The sequence below is a fragment of the Hippopotamus amphibius genome, chromosome 12 (genome assembly GCF_030028045.1).
Source record: "Hippopotamus amphibius kiboko isolate mHipAmp2 chromosome 12, mHipAmp2.hap2, whole genome shotgun sequence".
NCBI classification, from domain to species: Eukaryota; Metazoa; Chordata; class Mammalia; order Artiodactyla; family Hippopotamidae; genus Hippopotamus; species Hippopotamus amphibius.
This window is the reverse complement of record NC_080197.1, coordinates 32,185,509-32,200,925: the sequence shown is the minus strand read 5'-3', so window position 1 is coordinate 32,200,925 and position 15,417 is coordinate 32,185,509. Positions and strand designations below refer to the sequence as shown.

The 15,417-nt window shown below is 44.4% G+C and overlaps 2 protein-coding genes across 4 annotated transcripts in view; both read right to left on the bottom strand.

Annotated features, from left to right (window-relative positions):
* Positions 1 to 11,638, bottom strand: part of MAVS (mitochondrial antiviral signaling protein) — a 37,138-nt gene extending 25,500 nt beyond the window's left edge. Inside the window, exons 1-3 of one of the 2 annotated variants that reach the window (XM_057701971.1) lie at positions 11,506 to 11,638; positions 8,340 to 8,433; positions 7,662 to 7,763 (exon numbers count right to left, since the gene is read on the bottom strand). The gene's annotated coding sequence lies outside the window, so the exon portion shown is untranslated. The remainder of the gene's footprint in view (positions 1 to 7,661; positions 7,764 to 8,339; positions 8,434 to 11,505) is intronic. The other variant, XM_057701973.1, reaches the window with a different exon arrangement.
* On the bottom strand, positions 8,296 to 14,530 carry AP5S1 (adaptor related protein complex 5 subunit sigma 1). 2 transcript variants are annotated; one of them, XM_057701977.1, is made up of 4 exons: positions 14,332 to 14,530; positions 13,178 to 13,366; positions 11,506 to 11,858; positions 8,296 to 8,433 (listed from the first exon to the last, which is right to left on the bottom strand). In XM_057701977.1, exons 1-4 carry the CDS (start codon positions 14,343 to 14,345, stop codon positions 8,351 to 8,353), a joined length of 639 nt encoding a protein of 212 aa, XP_057557960.1. In that variant the 5' UTR covers positions 14,346 to 14,530; the 3' UTR covers positions 8,296 to 8,350. The 2 variants fall into 2 exon arrangements, with proteins under 2 accessions (XP_057557960.1, XP_057557961.1); XM_057701978.1 differs by lacking the exon at positions 8,296 to 8,433 and having other exon boundaries at positions 10,769 to 11,858; positions 14,332 to 14,526.
* Between the last annotated feature and the right edge of the window lie 887 nt (positions 14,531 to 15,417).

Here is a 15,417-nt window from a genome sequence, read left to right as displayed (position 1 = left end):
GCAAGTCACAAGGCTAGCCCAGCTTCAAGGGGAGTGGAAACAGACCACCTCACCCAGAAGGTGATGTAAAGCCACGTTGCAAGGGTGTGAATAAACAGTGGGGTGAAAAGTCAGAGTAACCTACCGCACTAGTCCACAGCCTCCTGCCATGCCTCCCACTTCTGGAACTAGCCAGCAAATCCCAAGTACCCAGATCCTTTTTTTGGGCAAAGCAAAAAGTTTCCCTGTACCTTCCCTTTTCTGTCCCTGTATTTTATCCTGTTTCTTATTAGTTTCCTTAGCTTTATTTTCTCAGTCGTCTAATTAATTTTTAATGTAAGGAAAAACATTTTTATGAGAACTTATTATCTGTTCTTCCTGGTTTTGCTTTATGGATGTGATATATTCCTGATCTAATTACTGAGAAGAGTAATTAGAAAGCCTTCTTAAAAAAAAAAAAAAAACTTTTATGTTCCCTACAAAGTTTTCCTCTGAAACAATTTCATACTGTTTATTTAGTTTCTCTTTTACATTGTAGGCTTTCTCCATATGTCTGGTGAACTTTGTTCACATTAAGTGTGAGGCAATAAAAAGCATGGAAGTTCTGTGCACTTCCACTGGTTGGCTTGCTTTTGAAGGGGCCAGATGGGGACTGGCCTGTGGAAGAGCCCTACAGGCCAGAGCACGAGGTTCTGACACACGGGGCTGTTCTGTTTCCTTAGAACATGAGCACTTAACTTGGTTTGGGCCAGTGACTTCTTGGGCTGTCTGGTAAAGTCCACAGGCCAGAAGAACGTTTTTAAAGGCATTTAAAGATACACAGGGTTACAAAGAAACAAAACAAAACAAAACAAAAACCAATATTGAAATACATTAAAATATTAAACAAATGTTTCAGTAGATAAAATATGTAAGTAGTGTCAGGCATACATGATAATCTGAGGTATCTCTAGCAACTCTACCACTAATACGAAAACACCCGTAATTTCTTTTGGTGACCAAGTCTCAGACCCTGCTAATCGCATTGACATTTGTAGCCGACATTTTAAAAGGAAGGAAATTACAAAGGGCACAGTTTTGGGAAGGGGTAATAGATATGTTCATTATCTTGACTGTGGTGTTTGTTCCATGGGTATATACATATGTCAAATCTCATCAAATTGTACATTTTAAATATGTGTAGTGTTTAGGAAATAAGGAATCCTACCAACAGAAAGACCTTTACGCACCAACACAGAGGAGAAAGAAAACACTATTATTGAAAATGTAATCACTTTAAAACATGCAGGTACTTCACAAGATACTACAAAGTCTGGACAGTATTTCACACATTTTATATAATAAAGTAGAACACAGAACAATTAAAACTTAATTTCAGTTAGTAATTAGTGAAAAAGATGCATTTTTTTCCCATCTGAATTGCAGAACCCCAGGAATTCTATCCATGGATCCCTTGAAAGTCTGTGGCTTCCAGGTCCCATCATTGCCTCAGTAATGCCCTGACGCTAACAATTTTTTCCTGATTCAGGATCCAACTTGTGATCACCCATTGCCTTGAGCTGTCATGTTTCTTTGCTCTCCTTCAATTTGAAGCAGTTCCTCACCCTTTCACCCTTGGTCTCATCCTCCTGATCACATTCAGGTTAAACATTGTTAACTCTCAGAAGTGACACCATGTCCCTCCTGCACATCAGGAGGCACAGGATGTCCATTTTGTCCCATTACTGGGGATGTTCACTTTGATCACTTTTTAAAAATTAATTAATTTAGGCTGCATCGGGTCTTTTTTTTTTAAGATTTATTTTTTTATTTACTTATTTATTTTTGGCTGCGCTGTGTCTTCGTTGCTGCACACAAGCTTTCTCTAGCTGTGGGGAGCACGGGCTCCTCTTTGTTGCGGTGCGCAGGCTTCTCAGTGCAGTGGCTTCTCTTGTTGCGGAGCACAGGCTCTAGGCGCATAGGTTTCAGCAGTTGCCTCACATGGGCTCAGCAACTGTGGCTCGCAGACTCTACAGCGCAGGCTCATTAACTGTAGCCCACAGACTTAGTTGCTCTGCAGCATGTGGGATCTTCCCAGATCAGGGCTCAAACCCATGTTCCTGCATTGGCAGGTGGATTCTTAACCACTGCGCCACCAGGGAAGTCTGCTGCTTCAGGTCCTGGTTGCAGCATGCAGGATCTTCGTTGAGGCATGCATGATCTTTCATTGCGGCGTGCATGGGCTCTTCACTGTAGCACACGGGCTTCTCTCTAGCTGTGGTGTGCAGGTTTTCTCTCTTTAGTTGTGGCGAACGGGCTCCAGAGTGCAGTTTGCAGCACACAGGCTCTCTAGTTGAGGCACACAAGCTCAGTAATTGTGGTGCACATGGGCTTAGTTGCCCCACGGTACATGGGATCTTAGATCCCCAACCAGGGATCAAACCCACATCCCCTGCATTGGGTGGCGGATTTTTTTACCACTGGACCACCAGGGAAGTCCCTACTTTGAGCACTTGATAAAGGGGGTGCCCTCCAGTTTCTCCACTGTAGATTTACTATTTCCCCATTTGTAACTAATAAGTAATTCACGGAAAGGCTACATAAAAATCCTGTTCCACATCAATTTTTCACTAACTGGCTTTAGCATCTCAGTATAGTTTACAGATCTTCTTTGTATAGATAGCGTATTTCTAACTATGTCGGATCCCAGGTGTTTTATATTTGTTCTCTTTATCCTGAATGAGATCTTGACTTTCATTGTATTTACCAACTCATGATTCACGGACATAGGAAAGTTATTTTTACTTACCATTTGTGTTATCAACCACCTACCTTAGGAACTCTCAGGATCAGAGAAGGCTCCTCTTGCCCATGACTTACTTTGTTTCCATCACATGGATATTAAGTATCAATCGCAAACAATGCCCAGATAGTAAATGCTCTGCTCCCAGCTCTAGCTGAAGGTGGAGTCTCTGCTAGTCCAAAGACTTATCGGCCCTCAAGCTGGTGTGTCTGGTATAACTAGGGTGGACAAAGCCATCTCCAGGTGACTTTTAGGAAAAGCAGAAGCTCTGACCACTTTTTTACTCACTTTTCCTAGGGACAGAACTCATAGGCCTGTAGTAACAGTCAATCATAACTTATCTCTTTCAGAACACTGAGGGAAAAAATCATTCCTATTCATTAATAGAAATGTGAAAGTAAGCCAGTATAACTTCTGAACACAGGGGGCCTTGTAGCAGGTAACTTGCAGATGCTACATGATGTTTCCTTTGCTGTAACAAGCAGCTTATCATCTGGGAAAGGGACTTGTGATACTGGGCAGTATCAACCTTGAGAGAGAACACAGTCTACTGTTTCCATCTGCTTCCCAGAACAAAGAAAAAGTTGTTACATGTTGCAGAATCCCTTGCTGCAAGGGACTTCTATAAACCACCTATTCATGCATTCACTTATTCAATATGAATTCATTCATTTCATAATGTAGAAAACAAGAGATATGATATAAACCCTCTTGGAGGTTATAACCTGATGGGAAAAAGAAACAACTATAAAACACACAAACACGTATAATGGCCGTTGGGTGAAGAAAGCTATTAAAAATTACTACAGGGACTTCCCTGGCGGCCCAGTGGTTACGACTCCGCACTTCCACTTCAGGGGGCTTGGGTTCAATTCCCAGTCAGGGAACTAAGAGGCCATACAGCGCACGGTGTGGCCAAAAAAAAAAAAAAAAAAGATACATGCAGCTTAATATCAAAAAAGCAAATAATCCAATCCACAAACAGGCAGAAGACCTAAACAGACATTTCTCCAAAGAAGACATGCAGATGGTCAACAAACACATGAAAAGATGCTCAACATCACTAATCAATAGAGAAATGCAAGTCAAAGCCACAATGAGATATCACCTCACACTGCTTAGAATGGCCATCATCAAAAAATCTAGAAAGAATAAATGCTGGAGAGGATACGGAAAAAAGGGAACTCTTCTGCACTGCTGGTGAGAATGTAAGCTGGTACAGCCACTATGGAAAACAGTTTGGAGGTTCCTTAAAAAACTAAAAATGGGACTACCATATGATCCAGTAATCCCACTACTGGGCATATACCCAGAGAAAACCATAATCCAAAAAGAAACATGTATCATAATGTTCACTGCAGCACTATTTACAATAGCCAGGACATAGAAGCAACCTAAATCCCATCAACAGATGAATGAATAAAGAAGATGTGGCATATATATACAATGGCATATTACTCAGCCATAAAAAGGAATGAAACGGAGCTACATGTAATGAGGTGGATAGACCTAGAGTCTGTCATACAGAGTGAAGTAAGCCAGAAAGAGAAAAACAAATACCATATGCTAACTTGTATATATAGAATCTAAAAAAATGGTACTGATGAACCCAGTGACAGGGCAAGAATAAGCATGCAGATGTAGAGAATGGACTTGAGGACATGGGGTTGGGGGGGGTGCAAAGGGGAAGCTGGGACAAAGTCAGAAAGTAACACAGACATAGATACACGACCAAATGTAAAATAGATAGCTAGTGGGAAGCTGCTGTATAACAAAGGGAGATCAACTTGATGATGGGTGATGCTTTAGAGGGCCAGGACAGGGAGGGTGGGAGGGAGTCGCGCGAGGGAGGGGATGTGGGGATATATGTATAAATACAGCTGAATGACTTTGGTGTACCTCAAAAACTGGTACAAGAGTGTAAAGCAATTATATTCCAATAAAGAGCTTAAAAATAAAGGTCTTAGAAAACAAAAAAAAAAATTGAAAAATTAAAAAAAAAGATGCAATAACGGAGTGTACTTAATGTCACTAAATTGTACACTTAAAAAATGGTTAAAATGGGGACTTCCCTGGTGGCACAGTGGTTAAGAATATCTGCCTGCCAGTGCAGGGGACACGGGTTCAATCCCTGTTCCAGGAAGATCCCACATGCCGTGGAGCAACAAAGCCCGTGCGCCACAACTACTGAGCCTGTGCTCCAGAGCCCACGAGCCACAACTACTGAAGCCTGCATACCCAGAGCCCATGCTCCACAACAAGAGAAGCCACCGCAATGAGAACCCTGTGCACTGCAACAAAGAGTAGCCCCCACTCACCACAACTAGAAAAAGCCCAAGTGCAGCAACAAAGACCCAATACGGCCAAAAAGAAATATAAATAAATAAAAATAAAATTTAAAAATATATAAAATCTTGAGAAGGCATTTGAATTTACTTTCACCAAAATTATAAAAAAAAAAAAAGACTGAAAATAGAAGAATTAATAAGCACCCTTAAAGAGGTACACAGAAACCAAATAAAAGCAGAAGGAAGGAGTTTATGAAAATAAAAGCAGAGGGACTTCCCTGGTGGCGCAGCGGTTAAGAATCCACCTGCCAATGCAGGGGACACGGATTTGATCCCTGGTCCGGGAAGATCTCGCGTGCTGTGGAGCAACTAAGCTCATGTGCCACAACTACTGAGCCTGTGCTCTAGAGCCTGCAAGCCACACCTACTGAGCCCGAGTACTGCAACTACTGAAGCCCGAGTGCCTAGAGCCCATGCTCCGCAACAAGAGAGAAGCCACTGCCATGAGAAGCCTGCACACTGCAACGAAGAGTAGCCCCCACTCGCTGCAACTAGAGAAAGTCCATGCACAGCAACGAAGACCCAGCACAGCCTAAATAAATAAATAAATAAATATAAAAGCATAAATTAATGAGTTAATGCTTTTTTTCTTAAGTTAAATGATTATTATTTAGATGCTCATTTTATAATTCTAAGCTCTTTTTTTATAAATGTGAAGTATTACACACTAATTTTTAGTTTGCTAAATGAACTACAATATATCCACACAATGGATAAGAATAAAAAAAGAATCAGAATGCTATGTACTGCTATAAAAAGATCTCCAGGATACACTGCTGAATGAAACAAACAAGTGCAGAATCCTATATATAGTAGGCAACCTATTGTGTTAGAAATCAGTGTGGGCAGGAAGTAGAATAAAAACACATGTACAAAAAAAAAGAACCACATGTACATATTTGCTTATATTTGTATAAAGAGAGATAGATATGTAGGAAACCTAGAAAGCTACTATCCAACAGGGCGGGGGTGGGGGGTGGGGGGTGGGGGGGGTGGACCAGGTAGATGAGGACGAAGGCAGGACCAAGTTTCCCAGTAAAAACATTTTTATCATTTTGAGTTCTAAATTAAGTTACCTACTTACAAAATAAAACTTAATTTTAAAAATAACCATTTTAAAGAAATTAACAGAACATTGTAAAGCAACTATACTCCAATAAAAATTAATTTAAATAAATAAGTGAATAAATTTATAAATAAATAAATAAATAAAAATTCAAGGCTGGTCCAAATGGGTTCATTGGTAGTCTGCAAGACATTTAGGGAAGAAAATATACCAATTGCTAAAATCTTTTCCTGAAGATACAAAAGCAGAGGAAACACTTCCTAACTCATTCTATGAGTCCAGCATTACCATAATACCAAAACCAGACAAAGGCATGCAAGAAAAGAAAGCTGCATTCATGAACACAGGTGCAAAAGTCCTCAACAAGATATTAGCAAATAGAATCCAACAATGTATAAAGAATTATACACCGTGACCAAGTGGGATTTATCCCAGGTGTGCAAGGCTGGCTCAGCATTTGAAAATTAATTAATGGCATCACATCAACAGACGGAAGAAGAAAGATCACACAATCATACCAATAGATACAAGAAAAATATTTTACAAAATCCAACATCCATCCATGATTAAAAAAACTCTCAGCAGACTAGAAATAGCAAACCCAATAAAGAACATTGCAAAACGTATAGGAAACATCATACTTCATGGTGAGAAATTAGAACCTTTTCCACTAAGATCAGGAACAAAGCAAGGATGTCCCATTTCACCACTCCTTTTCAACACTGTACTGGAAGTCCTAATTAAAGCAATAAGACAAAAAAAAGAAATGAGAAAAGTGAATTGGGAAGAAATACAACTACATCTGTCAGCAGATGACATGATTGTAGAAAATCTAAAAGAATCAATTAAAATAATTCTTAGAACTAATAAACAATCATAGCAAAGTTGCAGGATATAAGGTTAATACTCAGAAGTCATTCACTTTCCTCTATACCAATAACGAACACGTGGAATTTGAAACTAAAAACACATTACCGGGACTTCCCTGGTGGTCCAGCAGTAAAGAATCCACCTTCCAATGCAGGGCCATGGGTTCGATCCCCGGTGAGGGGACTAAGATCCTACATGCCTCGGGGCAACTACGCCCATGCACCACAACTACTGAGCCCAGATGCCTCAACTAGAGAGCCCGCATGCCACAAACTACAGAACCCACGTGCTCTGAAGCCTGCATGCCACAACTAGAGAGAAGTCTGCGCCCCGCAGCAAAGAGCCTGTGTGCCACAATGAAGATCCCATGCGCTGCAACTAAGACCCAATGCAGCCAAAAATAAATAAATAAAATAAATATTTTAAAAAAATACATTACCTTTGATGTCTAATCTGTATCTATAATGTACCCTAGCAATTGCACATACTTTTGATAGTACAATTGTACATTTGTATACCTGTAATGTAAATGTGGAGAAGTCTGAATCAACGTAAACATGTTTTTTGGTAAGAAAAGAAAATTAGCCAGCCCTATGCATTCAGTGTATATTCATACCTTTTATGGTCGTAGCATATAGTGCTGTATATTGTAAATTGTAGTTTCAACCAGAAGTAATGTTTTTTTTTCTTTTGAAGGAATAAATGTTCTTTATACAGCCTAATTTTCAAAAAGAAAAAAATAGATTGGTTTTATTTGTCACTTAGATAGTAGCAAGATCCTTTCTAAATGTTATTCAAGATGATTCAGTTCACACTAGTGGGTTTTGGTTTTTTTTTTTAATCCTAAAAAAGTAATGTTTTCCTTATTTTGTGACAGAATGATGTGCAAAGTTCAGCCCCACCCTAACTTTGCTTATAATCAGAGCCCCTCTCACCTTGTAAAGTGTGAATTGCCCTTCCTTTTTGTACAGAAGATGAACTGTATTTTGCATTTTGTCTACTTGTAAGTGAATGTAACATACTGTCAATTTTCCTCATTTGAATATAGAATTGTAACACTACACAGTGTACATTTCCAGAGCCTTGTGTATATTCCCAATGAACTTTTCTGCAAGCACACTTGTAACCATAGTGTATAATTAATAAACCTGGGTATGCTTACGCCTGGGCAACTATATTTTGTAACTCTTGTGTAGATTGTCTCTAAACAATGTGTGATCTTTATTTTGAAAAATACAGAACTTTGGAATCTGAAAACAAAACAAAAACAAAAACAAACAAACAAAAACATTACCATTGCAGTCACTATGGAAAACAGCATGGAGGTTCCTCAAATACTAAAAACAGAGTTGCCATATGATCCAGCAATCCCACTCCTGGGCATATATCTGGAAAAGAGGAAAACTATAATCTGAAAAGATACATGCACCCCAATGTTCATAGCAGCACTATTTGTAATAGCCAAGACACGGATGCAACCTAAATGTCCATCAACAGATGAATGGATAAAGAAGATGTAGTATATGTACACAATGGAATACTACTCAGCCATAATAAAGAAGGAAATAATGCCATTTGCAGCAACTTGGATGGACCTAGAGATTATCATACTAAGTGAAGTAAGTCAGAAAGAGAAAGACAAGTACCATACGATATAAATTATATGTGACATCTAAAATATGACACAAATAAAGTTATTTACAAATCAGAAACAGACTCACCGACACAGAGAACTGACTTGTGGTTCCCAAGAGGGAGGTGGGTGGGGGAGGGATAAATTAGGACTTTGAGATTAGCAGATACAAACTATTATATATAAAATAGATAAACAGCAAGGTGCTACTGTATAGGACAGGGAACTATATTCAATATCCTGTAATAAGGCATAATGGAAAAGAATATGTATATATGTATAACTGAACCACTTTGCTATGTACCAGAAACTAATGCAACATTGTAATACTAATAAAAAATGCATCACCATTTACATGAACACCTCCCAAAACGAAATACTTAGGTATAAATCTAACAAAATATGTACAAGATCTCCTTGAGGAAAACTATAAAACTCTGATGAAAGAATAAAAGAACCAAATAAGTGGCGAGATATTCCCTGTTCATGGATAGAAGACTCAATATTGTCAAGATGTCAGTTCTGCCCAACTTCACCTTCATGTAGTCAATGTATTCCCAGTCAAAATCCTAGCAAGTCATCTTATACCATGCATAGCACCTAGCAGAGTGTTAGGTCCAAGGCAGGCTCAATGAAAGCGAAGCAAGCATAAGAAGCTGTGGTGGAAACCCGGCTCAGATGTACTAGGGCAAAAGTGGGAATACACAGAAAGGGCACTGGGCAAACTCACATGATTAAGGAAACTCAGGCACTAACTGGGCATCTGGAACAACAGAAACGAGGGGCTCACTGGCCTCAGGGAAGGATCTCAGTCTCTGCCATTCTCTGTGTATCGGTTTCCTCCACTTGATGGGAACCAAGACCACGAGCCTCACCTAACTGCAACTTCCCACTGCTTCTAGCGGAACATCCTCTTCCTCAAGTTCAGTTTGAAAAATAGGCAGAAAGGTTTCAGACCCGCCAAGCTTGAGCTTTGCAACCAAAGCCAAAGGGGCCTGTTCTTGTGAGAATACAGCCACTCCACCAGGAGCACCAGCCTGGAGTGAGGGGAGGAGCAGCCCAGGAGAACAGACTTTATAAGGCAGGGCTGTCCCACTGGGGGCCTCTGGGACATTTCTAGTGATATAGCTTGCCACAGATACAGACTGAGGTCCCTTTAGCACTTCAAGGTCAGAGAGTGATTTGTGGCACCCTAGGATGGAGAAAGTGGCCTTGTCCAATAGTGATGGAAGGCATGGCACAGCTGATGGCCTTGGCTGCAGAATTGGAAGGACAAAACTCTAATCATAAGTGCTGCATTCCAAGTGAGTGTAGGTGGGTCCTCCCTGGGTGCCAAAGGGCAATCGATACTTGGCAATCATGAGACCAGGCCCACACCTGCACATTGACCACCTAGGAGGCAGCCTCTTCTGCCCATGCAAGAAAGCCATACCTCACACGTCACAAGTAAATCGTGAAAACAGATGTAACTGAGGTTTCATCCAATTGAATCGTAAACCATCACTAGGAGCTACTGAGTAAAGACTCCCTAACAGCAGTTGGGTGCCCCACGCATAACCTTTTGGGTCTGACCATGGTGCAGGCAGGCCCAAGGGCTTTTTGTGGGGACAGAAAGAACCAGGGAATTTGCCCTGGGACCAATTCACAATCAGATGGAAGGGGGTTCCAGACAAACACCCACAATCCTTCACCCCTCAGAAGAGGTCATTCAGATGGGACTATTGTGCACTGGCCCCTGGAGCCACTTAGTGCACTTAGCTCCCTACCTACCCTTGATAACATACCTGTATGGTCTGCCTCCCCTTCCAGTGCTTCCTGGGATCATCTCCAACATAACTGCTTGTACCTAATCCTTGTCTCAGGGTCTGCTTCTCAAGGATCCACACCAACCCACCACATTTTGGTAGAGGAAGCAAATGCTACCATCCAAAGGAGACATATAAGGAGACAGAGGTGACGAGGGGGACGAGTGGTGGAGACCTCCCAAGAAGCCTCTTGGGGACATACTTAACCACAAAGGCTCAGACACGCAGCTCACGGTGACGGGAGCAGACGTGCATTAATCAAACTCACAGAAACAGAGGGTGAAATCACACACTCGGTGCTTTTAATTCAAAATGAGAATGACATCAGACCTCTTGCACCCACCTGACACCACCTTCTCTCCCCGCAGACCAAGTAAGCCCATGATTATCTCACAGCTGCCGGTGGGCATGGGCTGGGCCCAAAAGGAGCTATGGAGCCTCTCTGCTGAACAACTCACACCTCCGTGAACTGTGGTGAGGCTGGACACCGAGCAGGCCCTCACCCAAAAAACCCAGCTCCCCGAGCCTCGCAGTCTCAGAGAATCCTTTTGCACTGACATGACTGTGGGTTTGAACGAAGAAAGTGGGCTGAGTTCCAAGCAGCTGTTCCTTACTGCCCCAGCACAAGCAGCTGGTGGACTGTTTGGGGCTGGCTGGCAGGGATGGGAGAAAGTGGGGTCAAGGACAAACAGGGCTGGCCCGCTGCAGCAGTCTGAATAAGTCACGAGGCAGCTCCAGGCACAGGATGCTCTGTGATTCCTCCCCTCCACCCTCTCCCTGGCCCCCGTTTCTGGCAGTCTGTCCCATGCATTTGTCCTGGGTGTGGCAGCACACCAGAGCTGGGACCAGGATGGGAAGGAGGCAGATGCCAAATTTTACCTGGCTGTGTATCCATCCATCCCCATCCTCCCACCTGGCCCTCTTTGGGAGTCCCATTCCGGTGAGGGGTCAGCGGGGGCAGGCAGCAATGAATTCTTTCTCTAGACCATGGACAAACTGGTCATTGAGGAAAAGCAGCTGACCGTGGGGCAGGAAGCAGGCGAGGATGCCCTCAATGCGGTCAGCCCGCAGCAGGAGGTTGGCACCGGGGACCAGCAGCCGGAGGTGGTCAAGAAGAAGTCGGACCAGCAGCCGAAGTGTGTTCTCCGCCAGCAGCAGGTTCTCATGAGCATTCAGCACTAGGACAAAGCCTAATGAGAGCATGCCTAGCCACACTACTGTCCGAGGCTCCTGGAAAGGGTCCCCTGCTGTCAGGCGGAAGGCCCCACATGGGGCCTCATGCAGGGGCACTGGGTCATCTGAGGACTGGGGCTGCAGGTCCACGACGGGCCGGCCGCACGCCTGCTGCTGCAGCTGGCACATGGACTCCACCTGCCTGCAGAGAATAGGTAGGTCACTGACCTGTCATCCTCAGGATGACCCTTAGAGCTGGAAGCTGCCATTATCCCCACAAATAAATGTAGAAACCAAGCCCCGGAGAGACTAAGTGAAGTGACCTGCCCAGGGCCACAGAGCACAGGGCATGAGCCCAGATAGGAATCCAGACTCCAGCCTCCAGGCCTTGAACCATTTCACTCCATGTGGCCAAGAGAAGGCAGATTCTGAACATAGCTCCTTGAGCTGGGAAAGGGCACCAGGGGAAGAAGATCCCACCCCTACCTGCTTCACAGAAGCCTCCTCAACATCTCAACAAGAGATGAGAAGCAGAGTTAAAAACTATGTCCAACCCAGGCTGTCCAACCTCTCCACCCTCACCTCATCCTGCAGCCCTCTCCAAATAAAAAAGAAAAATCTTCCACTTGGATATTCAGGTTTTTGAAATCACTCTCTGATCTCTCATGAACCACCTCCCAATTTGGGCCATGTACAGGCTGCTCTTAAAGACATCTCTTTGGTTTTCTGTGCCACATAAGGGGGAGGAGGCCCAGCAGAACAAAGAGATAACAAGAGGCTGGCCCAGGGTTGCCCCAGAGTGTTAATCCCCCCCGCCCAAAATGCGGAGGGGCCAGGAGATTCTGGCACCTGCTGGTTCAGTCTGGGCTGGGAGGGGAAGGTCCAAGGCCAGCCACCTCATCTAGAACAGTGTTTCCCAACTGTACCCTATGGATCCCAGGCTTTTGGGAGGCTCTTGGTGCAGATTCCCATAAACCACATTCTCTCTCCTCCTGAGAGATTCACAAAGCTTAAAGGCACACTAAGGGCCCTGAAAAGTCCTACACAGCAAAGCTTGTTTAATCTATACTTCTTACACTCAAATCCCAGCTCTTTCACTTTCTAGCTGCATGACCTTAGGTTAAATTCCTTTAACTCTCTGTAGCTCAGTTTACTCATCTGTAAGGTTGGGATAATGTACCTACCTCAAAAGATTGTTTCAAAGATAAAACGAGTTCATATACACGAAATGCTCAGAACGTAAAATACTTAGTATATACATGCTCAATAAATGTTAACTACACAAAATTAAAATAAATGCTAACTACATATAATAATGATGGTGATGATGATAGCATTATTATTTCTTTAACCTTTTTTCATGTAATACTTGTTGACAACTGTGGAAGACTCTTTGAAAGCACTACTTTAAAACTTTCTCTCTGCTTTAGTCCTCCTGTTTCTCTGTTCCCCCTCAGAAAAACTATCATTTTCGCTGTGTGTTCAATGAAGGCCTGGGGCTGGGCTGGACTGTGTAGTTACCTGGCCACGGCCAAAATCTGCTCCTTTCGGAGAAGCCTGTCCCTCTCAGCACCGTGTGGCTGTGGGTCATTGGGTGAATTCTCAGCACCAAAGAAGCAGGAGTAGAGCACTCGGCAAAAGCCGTCCTCAGCCTTTGAGGCCCGCAAGGTGTGGATGAGGAAGGCATGGACCATGGCTCTGGGATGGATGCTACAAGGAAGCCAGAGACCTCAGTGAGATGAGTGTAAAACCCCACCAGGGGAGGCAACCACAGAAAGGGTCTGACCTAGCTAGGTCTGGGAGCCTGTCTGGAGGCTGGTATAGCTGGTCACTGGTCCTTCTCAGTCACCCAACACACATGCCCAGCCTCTGAATAACAGCATCTGGTCAGTACCACCTCTGCCCATAACAGAGTCTAGTGGCTAAGATATCTCAGACAGCCCCAAAGCTAAATCTACAAACAACTGGCCAAGAATCTTTTTTTTTTTTTTTAAACATACAATAAACTGCATATATTTAGAGCGTACAATTTGGTATTTTTTTTCTTATTAGTAACGTATATATGGCAATCCCAATCTCCCAGTTCATTCCCCCTGGCCAAGAATCTTGAAAAATGTCAGTCATCAGAGTCCAGGGACACTGGGGAGCTCTCCACACTGAAGGAGGCCAGAGAGACGGCACAACCGAATGCAACCTGCGATCCTGTATAGGAACCCCGGCAGAGAAAAACGTAGTTTCGATAATGGACACTATCAGCACAACCGGAAGCATTTAAATATGGATTACAGGTTAGATAGCAATCTTGCTCAATGTTACCTGATTCTGAATGTAGGACAATGTCCTTGTTTTCAGAAAACACACACGGAAGTACTTCTAACTATAGAGGTAAAGGGGCCTACCTGCAACTAACTTATTTGGAAAATTAAATACACAGGAGTTCTTTAAAAGAACAGCCTTGAAATTTTCTGTAAATTAAGATCATGTCAAAATGAAGACCACGAAATAGTAATAATGGTGTCCGATGGGCTCAGTGACCAGTCCGGGGCTGAAAGGCAGCGTGTAGACAGTAAGCAGATATCTGTAGTTACGAGTAAACAAAGCGTCAGTTTAAACTGGTTAAACAGGACATTTCGCGAACGCGCGTTGAAACCCAGAGTCCGCAGACCCGGGCTGACCTTGTGCACGCCATCAGCCTTCGCCACCGCGTCCCCTCCTGCCCCCAGAGAGAAATGGTAGCGCCCAAGACCCCTTACGTCACTGCTTCGCGCAGCCCTGTGGCGCAGTGCACTTGGGGGATTGTAGTTCCTTGCTCCAGGTAGCCAAGCCTGAGGGGCGGGGTGGGGGGAACCCCGAACTGAGTGTGCCCTGCAACCCCGGGCCGCTGTCCTTGAGGCGTGGCACTCACCTTTTCTTCCGTGCCCACGGACTTCTACTAACTGGCCACTTCCCTCAGCTGAAAAAGGAGAAATGGCGGTCGCGCGTCACCTGGGCGCCTGCGCACGTCAGCAGCGGGCGCGCGCCCGAGCGTGACGCGCTCAGGGTGGGCGGGGCCTGAAGTGCCGAGCGGTGCTGAAGGCGTGGAGCTTGGGCGGCCTTCCGACGCCTGGGGCTCTGGCGACTTTCACCGTCGGACCAAAGGCCCCTTGCTCCACGTTCACGGCGTGGCCCGCGCGGTCACTCGCTGACTGGGTGCGCGGGGGTTCCCACTGGAAGCCCCGAACCAGGCCATTCTCCCCGGCGGCCGCGAGGGGGCGTAGCGACCCGGCGCCTGGCCCTGCCGGAAGAGGCGGGGTCTGAAGGTGCAGGGCGGGGATCTCAAACTGGCCAATGAGCCTGGGAATCGCGGGGCTGCCTGTTAAAATTCAGGTTGCTGGGCTTTAGCCCCGGGAATGGAGGCTTGGGGGGAAACATGTATATTTCCGTAGTTGGCGGGGAGGGCTTTTGGGTTGTGGGTTCCTGCGGTGGGTTAAGACTAGGGCTCGGTTTGGAGTGGAACGATGAAAACTCTGGTCCCAATCCTGTCACCAGCCATGCGTCCCTGGCAGGTCAGTCACTTTGCTGGGCCCCAGTGAAGCCCATAGGATTTAGTAGGCTGATTAGTTTTTCCTTTCACACTGCCATCTCTAACAAGCTCTTTCCTTGCCCCCTCTTTGGGGGAGGCCATCAAAAGTATAGCGAAAGGACTGGTACCTTACTCCTGAAAGGGCCACTGCCAGGCGCTTCCCAATTGGAGTCTTGGCCCAAAGGTGTCTGGGGTCCTG

Excerpts from the sequence above, each read along its gene's own strand:
- AP5S1 (XM_057701977.1), bottom strand. Across the intron at positions 11,859-13,177 it reads CAGATTTTGGCCGTGGCCAG|GCAGGTGGAGTCCATGTGCC; the intron begins GTAACTACACAG and ends TATTCTCTGCAG. Across the intron at positions 8,434-11,505 it reads CGCCTGCTTCCTGCCCCACG|ATATATGCCCAGGAGTGGGA; the intron begins GTCAGCTGCTTT and ends CCTCTTTTCCAG.